At 39.4% G+C, this 16,115-nt stretch overlaps 1 protein-coding gene across 1 annotated transcript; it reads right to left on the bottom strand.

Moving 5' to 3' along the window:
- Positions 1 to 797: 797 nt before the first annotated feature.
- LOC140950298 (uncharacterized) lies at positions 798 to 7,126 on the bottom strand. Its single transcript, XM_073399526.1, has 4 exons — positions 7,048 to 7,126; positions 2,770 to 3,335; positions 1,296 to 1,726; positions 798 to 1,152 (listed from the first exon to the last, which is right to left on the bottom strand). Exons 1-4 carry the CDS (start codon positions 7,117 to 7,119, stop codon positions 851 to 853), a joined length of 1,371 nt encoding a protein of 456 aa, XP_073255627.1. The 5' UTR covers positions 7,120 to 7,126; the 3' UTR covers positions 798 to 850.
- Positions 7,127 to 16,115: the final 8,989 nt, after the last annotated feature.

Below are 16,115 nucleotides of genomic sequence, written 5' to 3'. Positions count from 1 at the left end.
CTGTCTATTCCAACAAGGAGGCCACCTCAATCCAAATTGGCCTCCTCCGGACCCAATCTCGCCTCATTCCTGCCCACCGGTCATCATTCAATGACATCTATCCCCATTTATGAATGCCGCACCAGCTGGCAACTCTAGGGCACACAGCTTAACTTGACTTAAATAAAGGAAAAATCTTGTAAAGCAACTCAGCTTTTACCCATAAGCCTTCCAAGGAGACTCTCTCCTTGGTACTTGACTAGCAAAGAAACATTCAAGTCCATCAAAAAGACACTCTCAATTTGACCATACACTCTGGCTGCTTTAAGGCTGTACATGACAGAGGCAGCGTTAGACTTAAGCAAGCTCTGAGCAAAGCAGAGCACGTGAGTGAGGGGAATCCTTTATTAGGCAATCGGCCAAAAAAAATTTAGAGGGTGGCATGACAAACCTTAAGTTGAGAAATGATCAATAAATTGACTCTCCAGAGAGACTAACGGACCATATGGCGCTTTTGCAGCACGCCCCCTCCTAGAAATTGGCATGGAGACCCCTTTCGTACCCATGGCAAATTAGCATAGGGACTGAGCTTGACGATGAGACATATCAGGACAGCAAGCCCCCTATTCAAATTCTCACCGCAGGCACCCGAAACCGCAGGCACCAGGTTCCTGTGCGAATATTCTGGGCTTTTGAGGTACCTTTTTTAAAGAAATTCCGCTAGATATATATCATGTGCGTGTGTGTGTTTGAATCAGGGACGCAAACAACTAACTCAGACAGTTGCCACTGAAGTTACATTTATTAACGTTTATAGTGACATCGCGTTTGGAAACATAATGACTTCCTCAGCTGTGAACTCGCGCGGCCCTCAGTGACTTATTGGAGAAGATAATATACCAGGCAAAGCCGACCCAGTCCAGTACTCTAGTAGCTCAGTTGGGGAGCTTGTGAAGAAAGGCTCCTTCCCGTTCTGTACCAGGCGAACCAGTTTTTTGACGAGCCAGCTGCGGTTCCATTCAGAGTTCGCCCAATATGTCAACTGAAGCGGGTAGCTAAGTTTACGATACAGCTGTTCGTTCAAGATGTGAACTGAGGCGTGAACTCCGTCGACAATTACGTGATGGTTTTCTGTCAGTGGATGACGCACAGCGCCAAAGTAAGTCATCACATCTAAAGGAAAATTCAAGAAAAAAAGCTTCACCGTTAAAAGACTATGAGAACGTGAGTTACCCTTGCTAGAATCTGGTTAAACTCACAGGACACTGATCACAGTCAAATATCAACTTCTCAATTCTTGGGTTTGCTTCACCCACCTGTAACCTTAGTGGGAACCAGCTTTCCATTATTCATAATCCAAATGGTATCATCTTCTTTCACATCCATAGCCATGATTGGAACTTTAAGAGGCGCATTTTTGGTTGACTGGCCGTTTTTTGTTGCGTAAATGAGATGACGTGCACTGATGCCAATAGACTGGGTCGCGTTGGAATGATCTCTATACACGATGCGAAGAAGTTGGGCGCGAGCGTCTTGCTGCTCATGCTCAATGTAGTAGACTTTGCTGTAAACCCGCTGTCCGGTTTGCTCGTCTACCGACTCAACCATGTCGCCAAGGCTGATAGAGTGTAGTGGCTTGGACACAACACTACCCGTTTTCATCTTGAGATTCACGAGTGATTCTGCTGAAAAACATCCTCCGCTTCTACCGACCGCTCGAACTACTGAGGCCCCTGATGAGACAGATCTGTTGATAGATAGGGTACGAAGATAGGTTAATTTCATGGCAAGGGACAACTCTAATTCACGTATGAAAGATACAAGAAGCACGGCGTGTTAAATCAATGACACTTGATAATAAGAAATCCATTTAATGAATCTTTATCAATCTATAAAATTAGTTAATCCAAATCGATTGATATGATTGATATGATCAATCGATAATGAATAATCGCAAAAAATGTTTCGCAGCAGAATTACACATATTATCAATTTTTGCGTGCTTTATTGGACCTCGTGTTACAAAATCACGAACAAAATGTCTGGTTAAAACACGCCGCATCGACAGTGGGAAATTGCCCTTGTGATATCCGATGTCGTTGTAAAAGCGCGGATCCACACTAGTTTCCACCGTTTGATACTTTTTAATAATAACAATAAAAAACACTTTCCATGTTGAAATCGAGCGAAGAAATTATCCGCCAATTTAAAGGGCTTCATCCGAGGAACTGGCCAATATCCTATCTGAATGACGCAGAAACCCAGGAAAGGGGAGTTAAAATAAAGAAATCCAAGGGGGAGTATGCTCCCTGACCCCCCTAGAAGCTTGCACCTTCGGCGCTCGTTTAGCTAGGAAATCGGTCAGTATTTATCCTAGATCCGTGCGTGAAAAGAGTACCAGAGGTCTTCATTTTCTGCAATGCTTTGAAGTCTTGGGCTCTGATTCCAGCTAGGGTCCGCCCAGAACGTACACTGAATCGGCTAGCTGAGTTTACGATACAACTGTTCAGTCCATCCACAATCGATGGCTGAATCCATAAAGTTGGCATCAATTAATCGATTTTATTGAAAATCGATGGTCGCTCGAATTATTACAGTAATAAAAGTCATCGCTCGATCTCCCATTTCCAATATCAATCGATCAGTTGACATCAGTTGACATTGATTGATATCAATTTCATCGATTTTATTGATTAAGCATACCGGGAAAAAAGGGAGATGGAGATTAAAGGCAATGAAAAACATTGAAAGCATAAATGAGAGAAAATTGCAGATAATCCCACCACTTACTGGGTAAACTCAGAATCACTTGTTGCGGCGATATGGCTTTGAGCTGCTAACAACCCCACCTTTGCAACAGTAAAAAGCACAATTGCAGTGAAAAAGCCAATGAGACGTTTTTCTGCACATTCACTGCCTCCCACGGCCGCGCATCCTTTGCGATTCATTTCGGTCAATTTATTTTTATCTCTCTTCTTGCTAATGTCGAGATCTCTCAAGAAAACACCGATAGCTTGGATGAACTTTACAGTTTTTACTCCATTCGGCAAATTGTCTAAATTTTGCAGCATCTGGTACTTGGAGCAGGTCATGATGCAGTCCGAGTCTCCCTTGGCCAGCAGACCGGCTAGAAATTTAACATCCTTGTGTTCGCAGACTGCGATTTTCTCCTCGTTACATATCCCAACGAACGTCTCATAAAAATTTAGCTCTAACTGTCTTCTCTCCGCTGGGGTCATCTTTTTGAAGCTCTCAACTTCTTGGACAGGATTTTTGGGTTTGTTTGGAAGCTCAAATTTGCTCAATTCTTCATTCTTTATCTCATGAACATCCGCTTGCAGTTGGGATTTGGTACCCTGTAGGACAGAAAAAAACATACCAAATACATATCAAGTTAGTTTAAGTTCAGAAATGTACTAAAACAAACCATAAACTTCGTCCTATAACGGGAAAGGGATCTAAAATAGACATTTCATATACATTTTTCACAGGTAAGCTTAGTGTGGTCAGAGGAAATTTCCTAAAATCGAACACGAACCAGAGACCGTGATACACAATAAAGATAACAACATCACCATCATGTGGGACATGCCAGTCAATACTGATAGAACTATAACAGCGAACAGACCAGATATCATCGTTAAAGATTCAGTGAATTCCACCTGCAAACTTATTGATATGACTGTTCCATCAGATAGAAACATCGCACTGAAGGAAACTGAAAAAAAATGCAAGTACAAAGACCTAGAACTAGAAATACAGAGAATGTGGCATATGAAAACCGTAGTGATCCCCGTGGTTGTTGGTGCGCTTGGTACAGTGAAGAAGGGTATGGTAGAAAACATCAAGAAAGTATCAGAGAGAGCTAGTATGACAGAGATTCAAAAGATCTGCATGCTGGGATCTGCACGAATCCTTAGAAAGGTGCTCAGTGTATGAACAGAATGATTGACTTGAGTGACTGACGCTTTAGCTGCGAGTTTTTTGTGACTTTTCGCTGCTTTGTTGCGGACGACAAGAAGAGCCCGCAGCCTAATCTTGACTTTGTCAGCGGCACTTTATTAACTGTATAGTGAGATTTTTCTCGATCTATGCACACTCCTGACGTTCCCGTGTTCTTCCGACTAATATTCATGATATGTGGCCTCGAAGGCCCTGGTGTTGAGTTTGAGGTCCGAGTGATGTCATGGTAATCACGTGAATACACGTGCAAGTGACGCAACAATCAGTATTACACAAGCACTGTCCTAAATGTAAGATTTTGGAATCTATTTACCCGGGGTAATGAAAGTAGAGCCTGATCTCAGCGTAGTGCGGGACAAGTTTTCGGTAAGATATGAGTGTTAGTAAAGTCTAGAAATCAATGTCAGTTTATTCAGGTTTTACAACAGTGCATGGTTTTCACATGTTTCTAAGCATGTTACGTTACGCCACTTGTCATTCGAGTGAAAGCTTCAATAAGCTTTAAACTCCAGTGGCAATTTAAGCTGTTTCATTATTTTCTGCTGCATATCAACGGCCTTTGGCCATTGGAAACGAATTGAATATTCGATTGAATTTAAATAAGATTTCGTGCAGTCATACACTGTAAACATTCATTACTTGTGTCTCGAATTACTGTTTCAATGTATCTTCGCCAGCGAATACAGCCTCGCTCCTTACCATTCACAGGCTACTCGTGTCTAAGCAAATGTGAATAAAATCATTGAATTAATTGTTAGTCTTGTTTACTTTGTTGTTGAATCCAGTTTTCACGATCGGCAGTGATATCCTTTTATTGACCCTGGAACTAAAAGGGCTTACACATTCCAAAAGCGGTTTTCATCAATCACATCTTCGGCCGCATGTCCTAGCCAACTGTTACTGTTAGTTTAGGTAACCGTTTGTTTGTTCAGTTCGTTTTTATTCTGAATCAGTGAGCTTTTCATAAGATAAGAACTCAGTACGGGATTAAGAAATTATACACCATTTTGTTGCGTTAATTTGTGTAGTGTAGCTCTTAGTAGTAGCTCTCAATTTCAGAACGCTAATTTAATAGCGGAGCTCCAAGCGCGCGAACCGCGCGCGAGCGGAGCCCCATAGCGAAGTAAATCTACCCATTCCAGAAAATTTGGTAATCACGTGACCGTACACGCCCGTCCGTCCGAACTGCAGGCAAACCAATGTTCAATCTCATACTTTCTAGCTAGTTTAGGAGCACAGGGAAACTGTTAATGCACACATGTTGTACATCAATGTTGTGATCAATTTACAGCTGTCAAAACAGGATATCCGCTGACCAGTATCAACTGACGGCATCGCGGGCTCAGAATGTAGCTTGTTTACTTTCACAGCTGAAGCTGACAGAGTTTTATGTCAACTTGTGATGTTTTTAACTGTCTTTTTCTACTGGATGTACAAAATGAAATTCATTCAGCTGCTATCAGGAGTCTTCTGTTATTCATGGCTAGTTTTTTTGGGGGGTTTTGGTTGAGAAATCCTTCGCTTGTCAAAGTCGGAAATCCAATTTCAGATGGCATAGTTATGGTTTTTCACCTTGCTTGATGCGTAAGAGGGTTGAGTCTGAAGCGATACTGGCCTTACTTGATAGCTTTCAGGAGCTGCATTGCGAATGGAAAGCCTGAGTAACTATTGTGTTTGATGTTTTAATGAAGTCGAGCGAAGTTAATGCGACTATTTAGTTTATGCACGTTTGTAAGATTTAAGACAATGATATGACCGAGTATCAGGTTTGAAACAAGCTTACAGAACTTGAACAAGCCTTTAGACATTTTCTTACCGCAAATAGAAAGAAAACGTTCCAAATATTTTTTAGTTATAATTCTAGCTGAAAAAGAATAAAGCTTTGAGCGATTTTCTTGCCTCGAGTTCATCTTTGAAAAACTGGCGAACACCGGGAAGGGAGCTTAAAACACAAACTTAAGCTTTAAGCTTGAAGACTCAGGATTTTTAGAGACACTTTGACACTGGTCTTCGTAAATGAAAATTGTTTTCTCTGTATATGTTTCACCGAATCATATTTCTTTTATTGATTGTTAGTAGTCTCTCTTGTAATTTTAATCGCTGTGCCGTTTGTTTTCAGTCGTTCATGAACATCGCTTGCAGGAGTACTCAAAATGCCGCGCGTATCAAATGCTTTTGAAGATTACACATCGACAAAACCATTGAAAAAAAAAAAAAACTTAATAAATTCTTTATTATGTTGAGGCGTAACTCTATTAATGTTCATTCAAACGGTCGACCACAGTTCGCACTGCAAAAGTGAGAACCGGCTGGCCGCATAGGTGATTTTAGAATTTTTTTCACGGTTTCGCTAAAAGCCTACGCTTGCTTCGATCGTCCTGAATATTGAATGAGTGCAATTTGTATTGCCAAATTGTAAATTACTACATTGAAAGGTTGGTTTACACCCCCCACCCCCTAGATTTGTTGGCAAGATTTAATTTGTAAAGTAAACTTGCCGAACGCAAAAAATTCGGCCTTATTTGTTTTCCAAGAATTTGCTTTCCAAGCCTAATCTACTGTGATCAAGAGCCATTATGCCTCTTAAATGTGATCGAAGATGATTGCTATTTTTTTGGGTGTACATATGAGGCTGTCAACTCGATGTAAGATTTGGTTCACTGGCTTGGACTGTTTGCAAATTATTTTTCTCTAAAATCTCTTAGCCTTTCACTCAAAAGTCACGTGAACGTGCTCGAAAGTTAACTGATTTGTGGAACACAAGTTTATTGTTTGATTTAAATTATAAATTTATTAATGAGAGCTTCGATTTTAACCCTGGGCAAATCTATATATTATAATCTTAGCAAAATTTCATTCGCTTCTATTTGAGTATCAGTATTTGAGAAATGACGAGAGTTAACGGGGCCCGGCAACGTCACTAGACAGTTTCTTAAAATTGACATACGCGCAATTAATCTTTATAACTCCGCCACAGCAAAACATTCAAAATCGTCTAGGCTTACAACAGAATCTAGCCCAACGAAGAAAAGGCAGTATATGAGCGCAATTTTATGATAATGTAGCATCAGTCCTGTCTTAAAGAATAAGAAACTGTTTCTTTACCTGCACATTTCCCTCCACGGAATTCAAGAACACGAGGACGACACTAATAAATATCCACGATAGCCAGAACATCTGAAAGATAAGTGAGTGATATATAGTGCCTCAGAAATCAACACATTATAGAGATTTATAGAGATATATAGAGATAGATAAATAGACACACAGATAACATTTTTACCCTTAAATGAATAGTCTTGGGTTATATAAAAAATGTAGTAAAACAAAAAACTCACTGAAGTGCTTATTGCATCAGCATGGTAAGATTTCAAGTAACATTTCTGAATCAGAAATGTCTATTTTTCCCAAATTTTTTTTTTTTTCTAAGTACGACTAAAGCCATGAACGAACTTTGATTGTATACTGATATAGTCAGTTATATCTATTTAAGTACAGATATAGAATTCTTCTTTTATACGACTAAACCCATGAACGAACTTTGATTGTATACTGATATCGTCAGTTATATCTATTTAAATACAGATATAGAATTCGCATAAACATAACAACTTTCTTTAATTTTCCAGACATGTTTCGACGGTACATCCGTCATCTTCAGTGTTACATATTTTGAAATCGCCGTTGAAATTAAAGCGCGCGCGATCTTACAAAGTTCGTTACATTGCGTTGTCAATATTGCGTACTAAAACAAAGTTAAATGAGTGACGCTTAGTTCTTTACAGGGAGAGAGTCAGGTTAATGTGTTTCACCTGCTGGTTGAGATCGGGCTTCTCCCATTTTATAAACATGGATTCCTTAAGCTTCACTTGGTACTTAGTGGCTGCAGAGTCCAGGATCTCGAAGCAATCCGGTGTGCAGGATGCTCTACAAAACTCTGAACCCTGCAGATGTTTAAAGACGTTCGAAGACCTGTCTGAAAGTAAGTGCTCGCGCACTCGTGTGGAGAAGTGTCGGCTGGTTTCACCAACATAACAAGCATTACAACTTGCACACGAAAATTTATAGACCACACGCGTGCGTAGCCCCTCAGGGACAGCATCTTTCACATTAAAAAGATTCCTGACTTTGAAAGTAGTAAAGACTAACCTTAAATCAATAGGTTTACATAACCGGTTAGCATGTTTGCGTATACTCCTCTGTGCCGTGACTGAGAAGTGCCCAATGTAAGGGATTTTAAAGAAGAACTTAGGCGTTTCCTGGGGCTCGACCCCTGAATAGGGCTGTGTTTTCCCTCCCTTGACTGCTGCCTGAATATATTTAGAAATATATTTGTTGATAAGGTTTTCAGGGAAGAGATTCCTCCGCAGAATGACAGACAATTTTTGAAGGTCAGTATGGAACCCCATCCAAGTGTTGTTTATCTTAAAAGTTCTATGAATCAAGGTTTTGATTTACCCCAATTTGTAGGTAAAGGGGCAAAAACTCAGATAACTGGTGAGCAGACCTGTGAAAGTCTTTTTCCGGATGTACCGTCGAAACATGTCTGGAAAATTAAAGAAAGTTGTTATGTTTATACGACTATCTATATTGTTGCTGCTATCTAGACCTTTTAGATATAGAATTCCTCTTTTATAATTATTTTTTGTAGAAATTGTCCGCTACGGGAAATGAAACAATCCATATCAAGGCGCTATATTAAGAGTAACTTGTAAGAAAGTTTCATTTTTTAGTCTCCCCTTCTATTTTCTCTATAATAGATCTTGAATTAACTAGGCGTGGAAATTTACAAAATTAGGCGATATTTCATCCATTTTAGCTTGTCAAACAGTGCTAGCAGGAGACATTACTTTTATTGAAACAAGTATTTTGTAGAATAAGGCTCCGGCCTTAAGCCCAGTGCAGTGATGTTCAATTAGTTGTATTTGCCCATTATCGGAAGAGTGTTTTGAAGCCAGTCAGTCACGCTTTTCCAAAAAGAGGATGTAACATATAGTACATGGCAAGACCAAAAAAAGGTAAATTTGGTTTCTCTGAGAAACATTCTTTTCGTCCAATTTTAAGTGAAAAAATCCTTGGTTGGTACGCTCCTTTGTAATAGTTTAAAATTGAAACTCAATCAGCTTGGTGCTTTTGTGCACCGTCGCGCCATACGAGAGGCAGTTTCCCAATGAAATGGTCCTTCTTCATCTGAGTAGATACAGTCTTGAAGCCATTTTTGTTGGCGAGGGGTTACAATTTTGTCTTTGATCAGTTTTTGTGGAAATTAATGGACCTGGCTTCAAAATATCAATCTTGTGATCGAATATAAATTTTAAACAAATAGTAATAGTTACTTTTTTGAAATGTGTTATTCAAATCTTCTCACCTTGACACTGGTAGTTCAGGTACTGAGGTTCAAGCTTGATAACCGGGTATAAGCTCTGACCGAAGCGTTGTCTCAAGTGGGAACTTTCTCTGAGCGATCTTCTTTTTGTGGCCGGCTCGCGTTGTTCAATCACGAGCATATCAGTGAAGGGTTGAATCAAAGTGACCATAACTGAGGTACACGTAATTTGTTATTGGATTATTAATAACCAAATATTGAGATCACTCTTCGCGATGCCATGAATTACTTCGCCGGAGACAAGTGAATGGCACACCAGCTTATTATCCAATTGGGGCATGGCCGGGTTACCAGAAAGGAAGATTATTCAAGTATCCTTTGTTTCAGCGGGAAAAAATGTCGCGCTATCAGTGTCAAATTCTAGTCGGTAGAAGTCGAACGCTTCTAAGTTATACTAATTTGAAATTTGTGGTTTCTTCGATGTTTCTTCGTCTTCTTGGCTTGTCTCAGTTGTATATTGCACTGATAGGATTATTGATCTTTGAATGAAATGAATTACGCTTTTATTGCACGCGGTATACGCATAACAAATTCATTTTGTCTTTTGTCTTTTGTTGTTGGGAAAAATGATCGCACGAGATTCAATTGTATTGCCATCGAAAGATTGCTTTTTCATTTCTGTAATGACATAGCATTAATCAAGGAAATATTAAAGAAATTTTGCCAAATTATTCACTACTGTGTGACGACATCATTCATTCATTCATTCTGTGTTATATCTGATTGGTTTGCAGCACGACCGCGATAACAGTCGTTTTAACCAAGTAGGAAAACTGTGAAAATCTTTCTATGCTAGAAATAAAAGAAAAAAAACAATGAATTAACAAAATATGTAGATTTGTCAGATTTTCACGAAGCAAGGACAGTATGTTTATTGTTATTAAATGCACTTAAGTGCCTGTGGCTTTTATGGAACACCAAATGCCGATTTCTCTTGGCGCCTCAGAGTGGGACAATATATCCTAAACACGAGGAAGAGTGTTTCATGGGGATATCGATATCCAAACACTTAGAAACTTACGCTAAATAAACGAAGGGCAGCCGAGGGCTTAATTGTTTTCAGCCCGCTTCGAAGTATTTGGATACCTGATGAAAAAAAAATTGGAGTGTTTGATGTAACTTCTTAAAATGATCATTAAATTAAATGCGGAGAAAACGGAGAAATAAAGTTGCCAAATCTATGCCTAGATATGATAGAACCTCAGTAAGTCGAACTCGGTTCACCAAAACTCCCCGCTAAGTAGAACTCAGTAATCAAGAGGTGTGTTCTTCTCAATTGCAGGAGAAATGTCGTGAAAAGGAGAGCGCTTTAATTTAGGACGATTTGTCACTAATACAAGACGTGAACATTTAAGCGATTCGAAAATCGTTAATATAATGATAAGGGAAATGGGATATAATCTTAAGAGGAATGCACACTTACTTCTGATTACTCAGATTCAGTCAATTTCGTCGACAGAAATTTAGATTAAAACCCCCAAAAAATTTCACAGTTGATTTGTAATTGGGTGTTCCTTTTCATTGCAAACAATTTTGAAGATTTTCTAGAAAAAACAATTTTACAAGTCTTTGAATAGGTGAAATTCAAAACAAGCTTTTATCAAGCAAGTTCTAATTGGCATTGTAAGACAAGCAGTGATGAGCGCATGCTGTAATTATTTCATACACCCTAAGACCATGACCGGCCAAGTGATAATTTCGAGTGTTTATTTTAGTGTTCATGTACAACCGTTGTTCTTTTAACGAAACAAGTTGTTACCAAACATCTTGCAACATTTCAGTTTGAATGATTTTCCTTGTAAAGAAGACCTTTTAATCAATTTTAGACAGCGAATATAATAGTTGAGTGAAACAACCTGCTCGCAGCAGGAAAACAATTTTGACAATTATAGATGGTGCCGTCATTCATTCGTAGTAGGTCTCGATGCCTCTTGCTCCTTGTCTGATTTTAGACATTCCTAAAGGTGATGTTACACGAGACGATTAGCAACGACACTTTTTACCCAAAACTGCGTTTTAAAACATTGTTGCGACATTGTTACGAATAGTTACAACATTGTTCCAGCATTACAACGCTGTGTTGCTCTAAAAATTGTCGTTGCGAACCGTACCTTGTAAGGTCACCTTAAAACGCCCAAAAAAGTTGCACAGCTGATATGTAATGGGGTGCTCCTTTTCATTGCAAACAGTCATAATGATTTTTTAGAAAAAAAAGAATTTTACAAAGTTTTTTACAAAGTCAATTTCCAGTTGGCATTGTAAGACAGGTAGTTTGAGCGCACGTTATAATTATTTCATTTTTTTGTTTTTAACCTGCTGCCAGGTTTTTTTTTTATTGTTATAGATTTTTTTACAACAGTTGCAAATAAAATGAAGAAAAAATGGAGAAAAAAATTAAATACAATAAAAAAAAGGAAAAAAAAAACAATTCATATAACAACGGAAAGCCGAGGAAACGAAACATTAATGCTACTACTATCACTACCATATTACTATGCTAAACAAAAAAGCAACGCGCAACACACCTTCACCGCTATACGCTAACACTAAATACTAAACACTAGACACTAGGCAAGTGTCACCTGAAGAAATAAATGAGAAAAAGCTACACTGGCGGAAGTTGTTGTAAAACGTGGTGATAGCTAAAGTTCCATCAACGGCTGGAAAGGTTCCCATTTTTTATTGTAAGTGGAAGTATTTGAACTATATGGTTTTGGTGTCTCCTTTATATCGTGGATTAAGACGTCTTATAAGAATATAACGAACAGCGTAGTTAACAATGGTTTTTTACTCTATCTTTTAACGTCAAACAAGGAGTTCGTCAGGGCGACCCACTCTCACCATCCCTCTTTATCATAGTCCTCGAAATATTAGTAATCTCCATTCCAAATAATCGTCAAATTAGGGGGATTAAAGTGAACGGGAACGAAATTAAATTAGTTACATTTGCTGACGACATAAGCCGTCTCATTTAACTCTTATTGGTGTTATCAATTTATTCGCTACATACTCCGGGTTGAAAATTGACCACGAAAAAACGGAGGTCCTACTACTTGGTAATAAAGAAGTTGCAGTAAGGAGCTTTATGCTCCATGTTCCTTTAGATAGTATTATTGAGTCGGTTATTGCTGTTGGTGGAGTCTCGCTTTGGGTGCGCTCTGTTTGCTGGGATACCCAAAAATGACAATTCCAGTTTGGGATAGATTTGGCCACAAAAGTGGCCGGTTATTTCATTTAAGCATATCAAGCTAAAAAGAAAATCCAGATACACAACAAGATTATCCCAGCAAATGTGTGGGCACACCCGCCATTCGGAAGATGAAGGTGGAGCCAAACGGGAGGGAAGGGAAGGAAAAATCTTTTACAACTTTCTTGTTGCAGTGAGCAGAGAGGCCTTGCGCCTCGCTTTCATGTCATAAAAACACATATATAATGTCCCGGGTGGCAGGAAGGCCCCCTCCCCGGTAGCTGGAAAAATGACACATTAGTCAGTCCCATTAAGCGTAAAACCAAATATTTCTCTCAGAAATAAAATTCCTTTATGCTCCATGTTCCTTTAGATAGTATTATTGAGTCGGTTATTGCTGGTGGTGGAGTTTCGCTTTGAGTGAGCTCTGTTTGCTAGGATACCCAATAATGACAATTCCAGTTTGGGATAAATTTGGCCACAAAAGTGGCTGTTTATTTCATTTAAGTATACATACATGTAGCTCACTGATGTAAGTGATTAAAATGAAATCTGTGGTATGGCTGTGTGGCCCTTGCACACACAGTCACACAGAATTATACTTATCGAAAGTCTGAAATAGCTCATGGATGTAACTGATTAAAATGAAATCTGTGGAATGGCTGTATGGCCCCTGCACACACAGTCTCACAAAATTATACTTATCAAAAGTCTGAAATAGCTCACTGATGTCCATGTAAGTGATTAAAATGAAATTTGTGGGATGGCTGTATGGCCCTTGCACACACAGTCACACAGAATTATTCTTACCAAAGTTTGAAATAGCTCACTGATGTATAGTAACTGATTTAAATGAAATCTGTGGGATGGCTGTATGGCCCCTGCTCACACAGTCACCGTGGATATATACTAATAAAAATTCTGAATCACTCATTGATGTAACGGATAAAAATGAAAATCTGCGAGATGGCTGTATGGCCCCTGCTCACACAGTCATCTTCAAAGTGTAAACTTATTGCCCAAGCCGAAATCACCTAGGAAACTAAGAGCTGAATTAAGTGAATAATTTTATGTAATAAGATGGGCCTGATGGCCCAGACTCATGCGGTGAGAATTCTATAAATGACCACGTTACTGTCTATCTGTCTACATTGTGCATGCCATATGGCGTACTATACACTTCAGCATACTATACTAGCACTGTGACACTGTGATGTAGCCCAGAGATGACAAGCAAGATAACACAAACAAGACAGATCATACCCAACTGCAGTGTATCAATATCCAGCAAGCCAAGGTGGCCTGTGCTGCCTAATTAGCTGTCGATGCCATATCCTAAGGGAAGCCAAGCCAAGCACTATTACTGTAGATGCAACTCCTGGAGAACTGATCAGCAGGACATGTACAACTATGTTGAATTGAATAAGGAAATACAGAGAATGCCGAGCTACGTGTATTGACTCCCTCAAGAGAGTACTCTGCCCAAGACTGGCTTCATTGAAAATGTGTCCGCAAAAGGGAACTGCCTATGTATACCTTAGCACCTGCAATGAAATGAAAAACTATAAAAAACTTCTGTAAACAGGCTAGAATGTGCTACCATTAATGAAAAATGCATAAACAATCAATGAATCCATCAGGATCCCCTAAACAAACTGATTTAACAATAAATTCCTCGACAAGAACAACAAAGTTAAAAGTAATGATGTGACGTCGTGAGCCGAGGGAAGCGTAAGTGTTTTGTCCCCTCACAACAAACATGGGACTATAATGTCCACACAAATCAAAACAGGGGAGCCAATAAAAAATAGCGATAAAATTAATCCATGAGGTTTTGTCCTCATATTTTATATTGAGGCTTCATTCTCCTATTTTATATTGGGGCTTTGTCTTCATAAATTATTTTGAGGCTTTGTCCTCATATTTTATTTTGAAACTTTGTTCTTGGATTTTAGATTGAGGCTTTCTCCTCATATTTGATTTTGAGGCTCCATTCTCTTTGTTATATAATATTATTGAGGCTATGTTCCTTAGTTTGAGGCTTTGGTCCTCGTTGTTGTAGATTGATATTGCTCTTGTTGGTACAGCATATTTGATTTGTTTGCAGGATATGTATGTGATTTATAATTAGTCCCATTTGTAGTTGTGTCTAGGGTAACCGAAGCAAATATTATTTGGTTTGAATTACCATTCCCATTTTTAACCTTTTATGCCAACTTTTTATTATTCAATCGTGCAATCCGCTATTTTGGTTTACAGGTACATGCAGCTATAAAAAAATCTGAGGATGAAGCCTTAAAACAGAATAATTTTTGGGGAGGACCTAATCATATACCTGCAACGAAATAAATAGTATTGCAGTGCCCCAAACTTTGATCGCCCCTGAGGGAAGGAATATCACAGAGGCTCTAACAGTGAGCTCCATAAAAAAAGGGGGATGGCTCACATAACAAGTAACAAAAAGGTGGCTTGAACAGTTAGCACCGTACAAAACAGGGTGGTTCAAACAGTTAGCACCCGCGAAAAAGCTAAGAACATGGTGGCTTGAACAGTCAGCACCATAGAAAATAGGGTGGCTCAAACAGTTAACACCCGCGAAAAAGCTAATAACATGGTGGCTCTAACAAGTAGCACAATAAAAAAGAGGGGGTAGCTAACATAGAAAGCAACAACAATATTGGCTTGAACAGTTAGCACTGTACAAAACAGGGTGGCTCAAACAGTTAACACGCGTGAAAGACTAATAACATGGTGGTTTGAACAGTTAGCACCATAGAAAATAGGGTGGCTCAAACAGTTAACACCCGCGAAAAAGCTAAGAACACGATGGCTTAAACAGTTAGCACCATCGAAAATAGGGTGGCTCAAACAGTTAACACCCGTGAAAGAACTAACAATAATGGTGGCTTGAACAGTGACACCATAGACCATAGGGTGGCTCAAACCGTTAACACCCGTGAAAAAGCTAATAACATGGTGCCTTGAACAGTAGCACCATAGAAAATAGGGTGGCTCCAACACTTAACACCCTTGAAAGAACAGTTACTACTCCAGCAGAGAAACAAATCCTCACAATGAAAAACGGCCTAGAAGTTACCAAACACTGGCAAAGTAAAGGTAAAGGTTAGTAAAGGAAAACAACAGAACATGACGATACAACATGTAACATGACATACAAACTGACCTCTGAATAGCACACAATAACCCTAATAAAATTATGCTCATACCTCTAAGATAAATTTTAAGAATGGCTGCAATGTAATTTCTAAAACTTTGTAAATACGTTAACCCTTAATCTGACAAGCGCGGACTATTCCGCGCTTACGACGTCATGTACAAAACATCCCTCTAACATAAAGGGAATTGCTCTCAAGGCAGCTTTCAGCCTCGTTTTGGCTGTGTATAAAAGTGGGACGGGGACAAGGGGACAGGGACATTGGGACGCGTGTGTGGGGACTTGGGACTTGGGGACGCGTGGGGAGGGACGTGGGGACATCAAGCATGGGACGCGGGGACGTATGGGACGGGGACGGGGACGGGGACGCGGGGACGTCAAATATAGAGACCCGGGGGACGTGGGGACGTTAATGTTTATTGTTT

Source organism: Porites lutea, chromosome 10 (genome assembly GCF_958299795.1).
Source record: "Porites lutea chromosome 10, jaPorLute2.1, whole genome shotgun sequence".
NCBI lineage: Eukaryota > Metazoa > Cnidaria > Anthozoa > Scleractinia > Poritidae > Porites > Porites lutea.
Note: the sequence above shows the minus strand (reverse complement) of the source record. Positions and strands in the feature narration are given on the sequence as shown.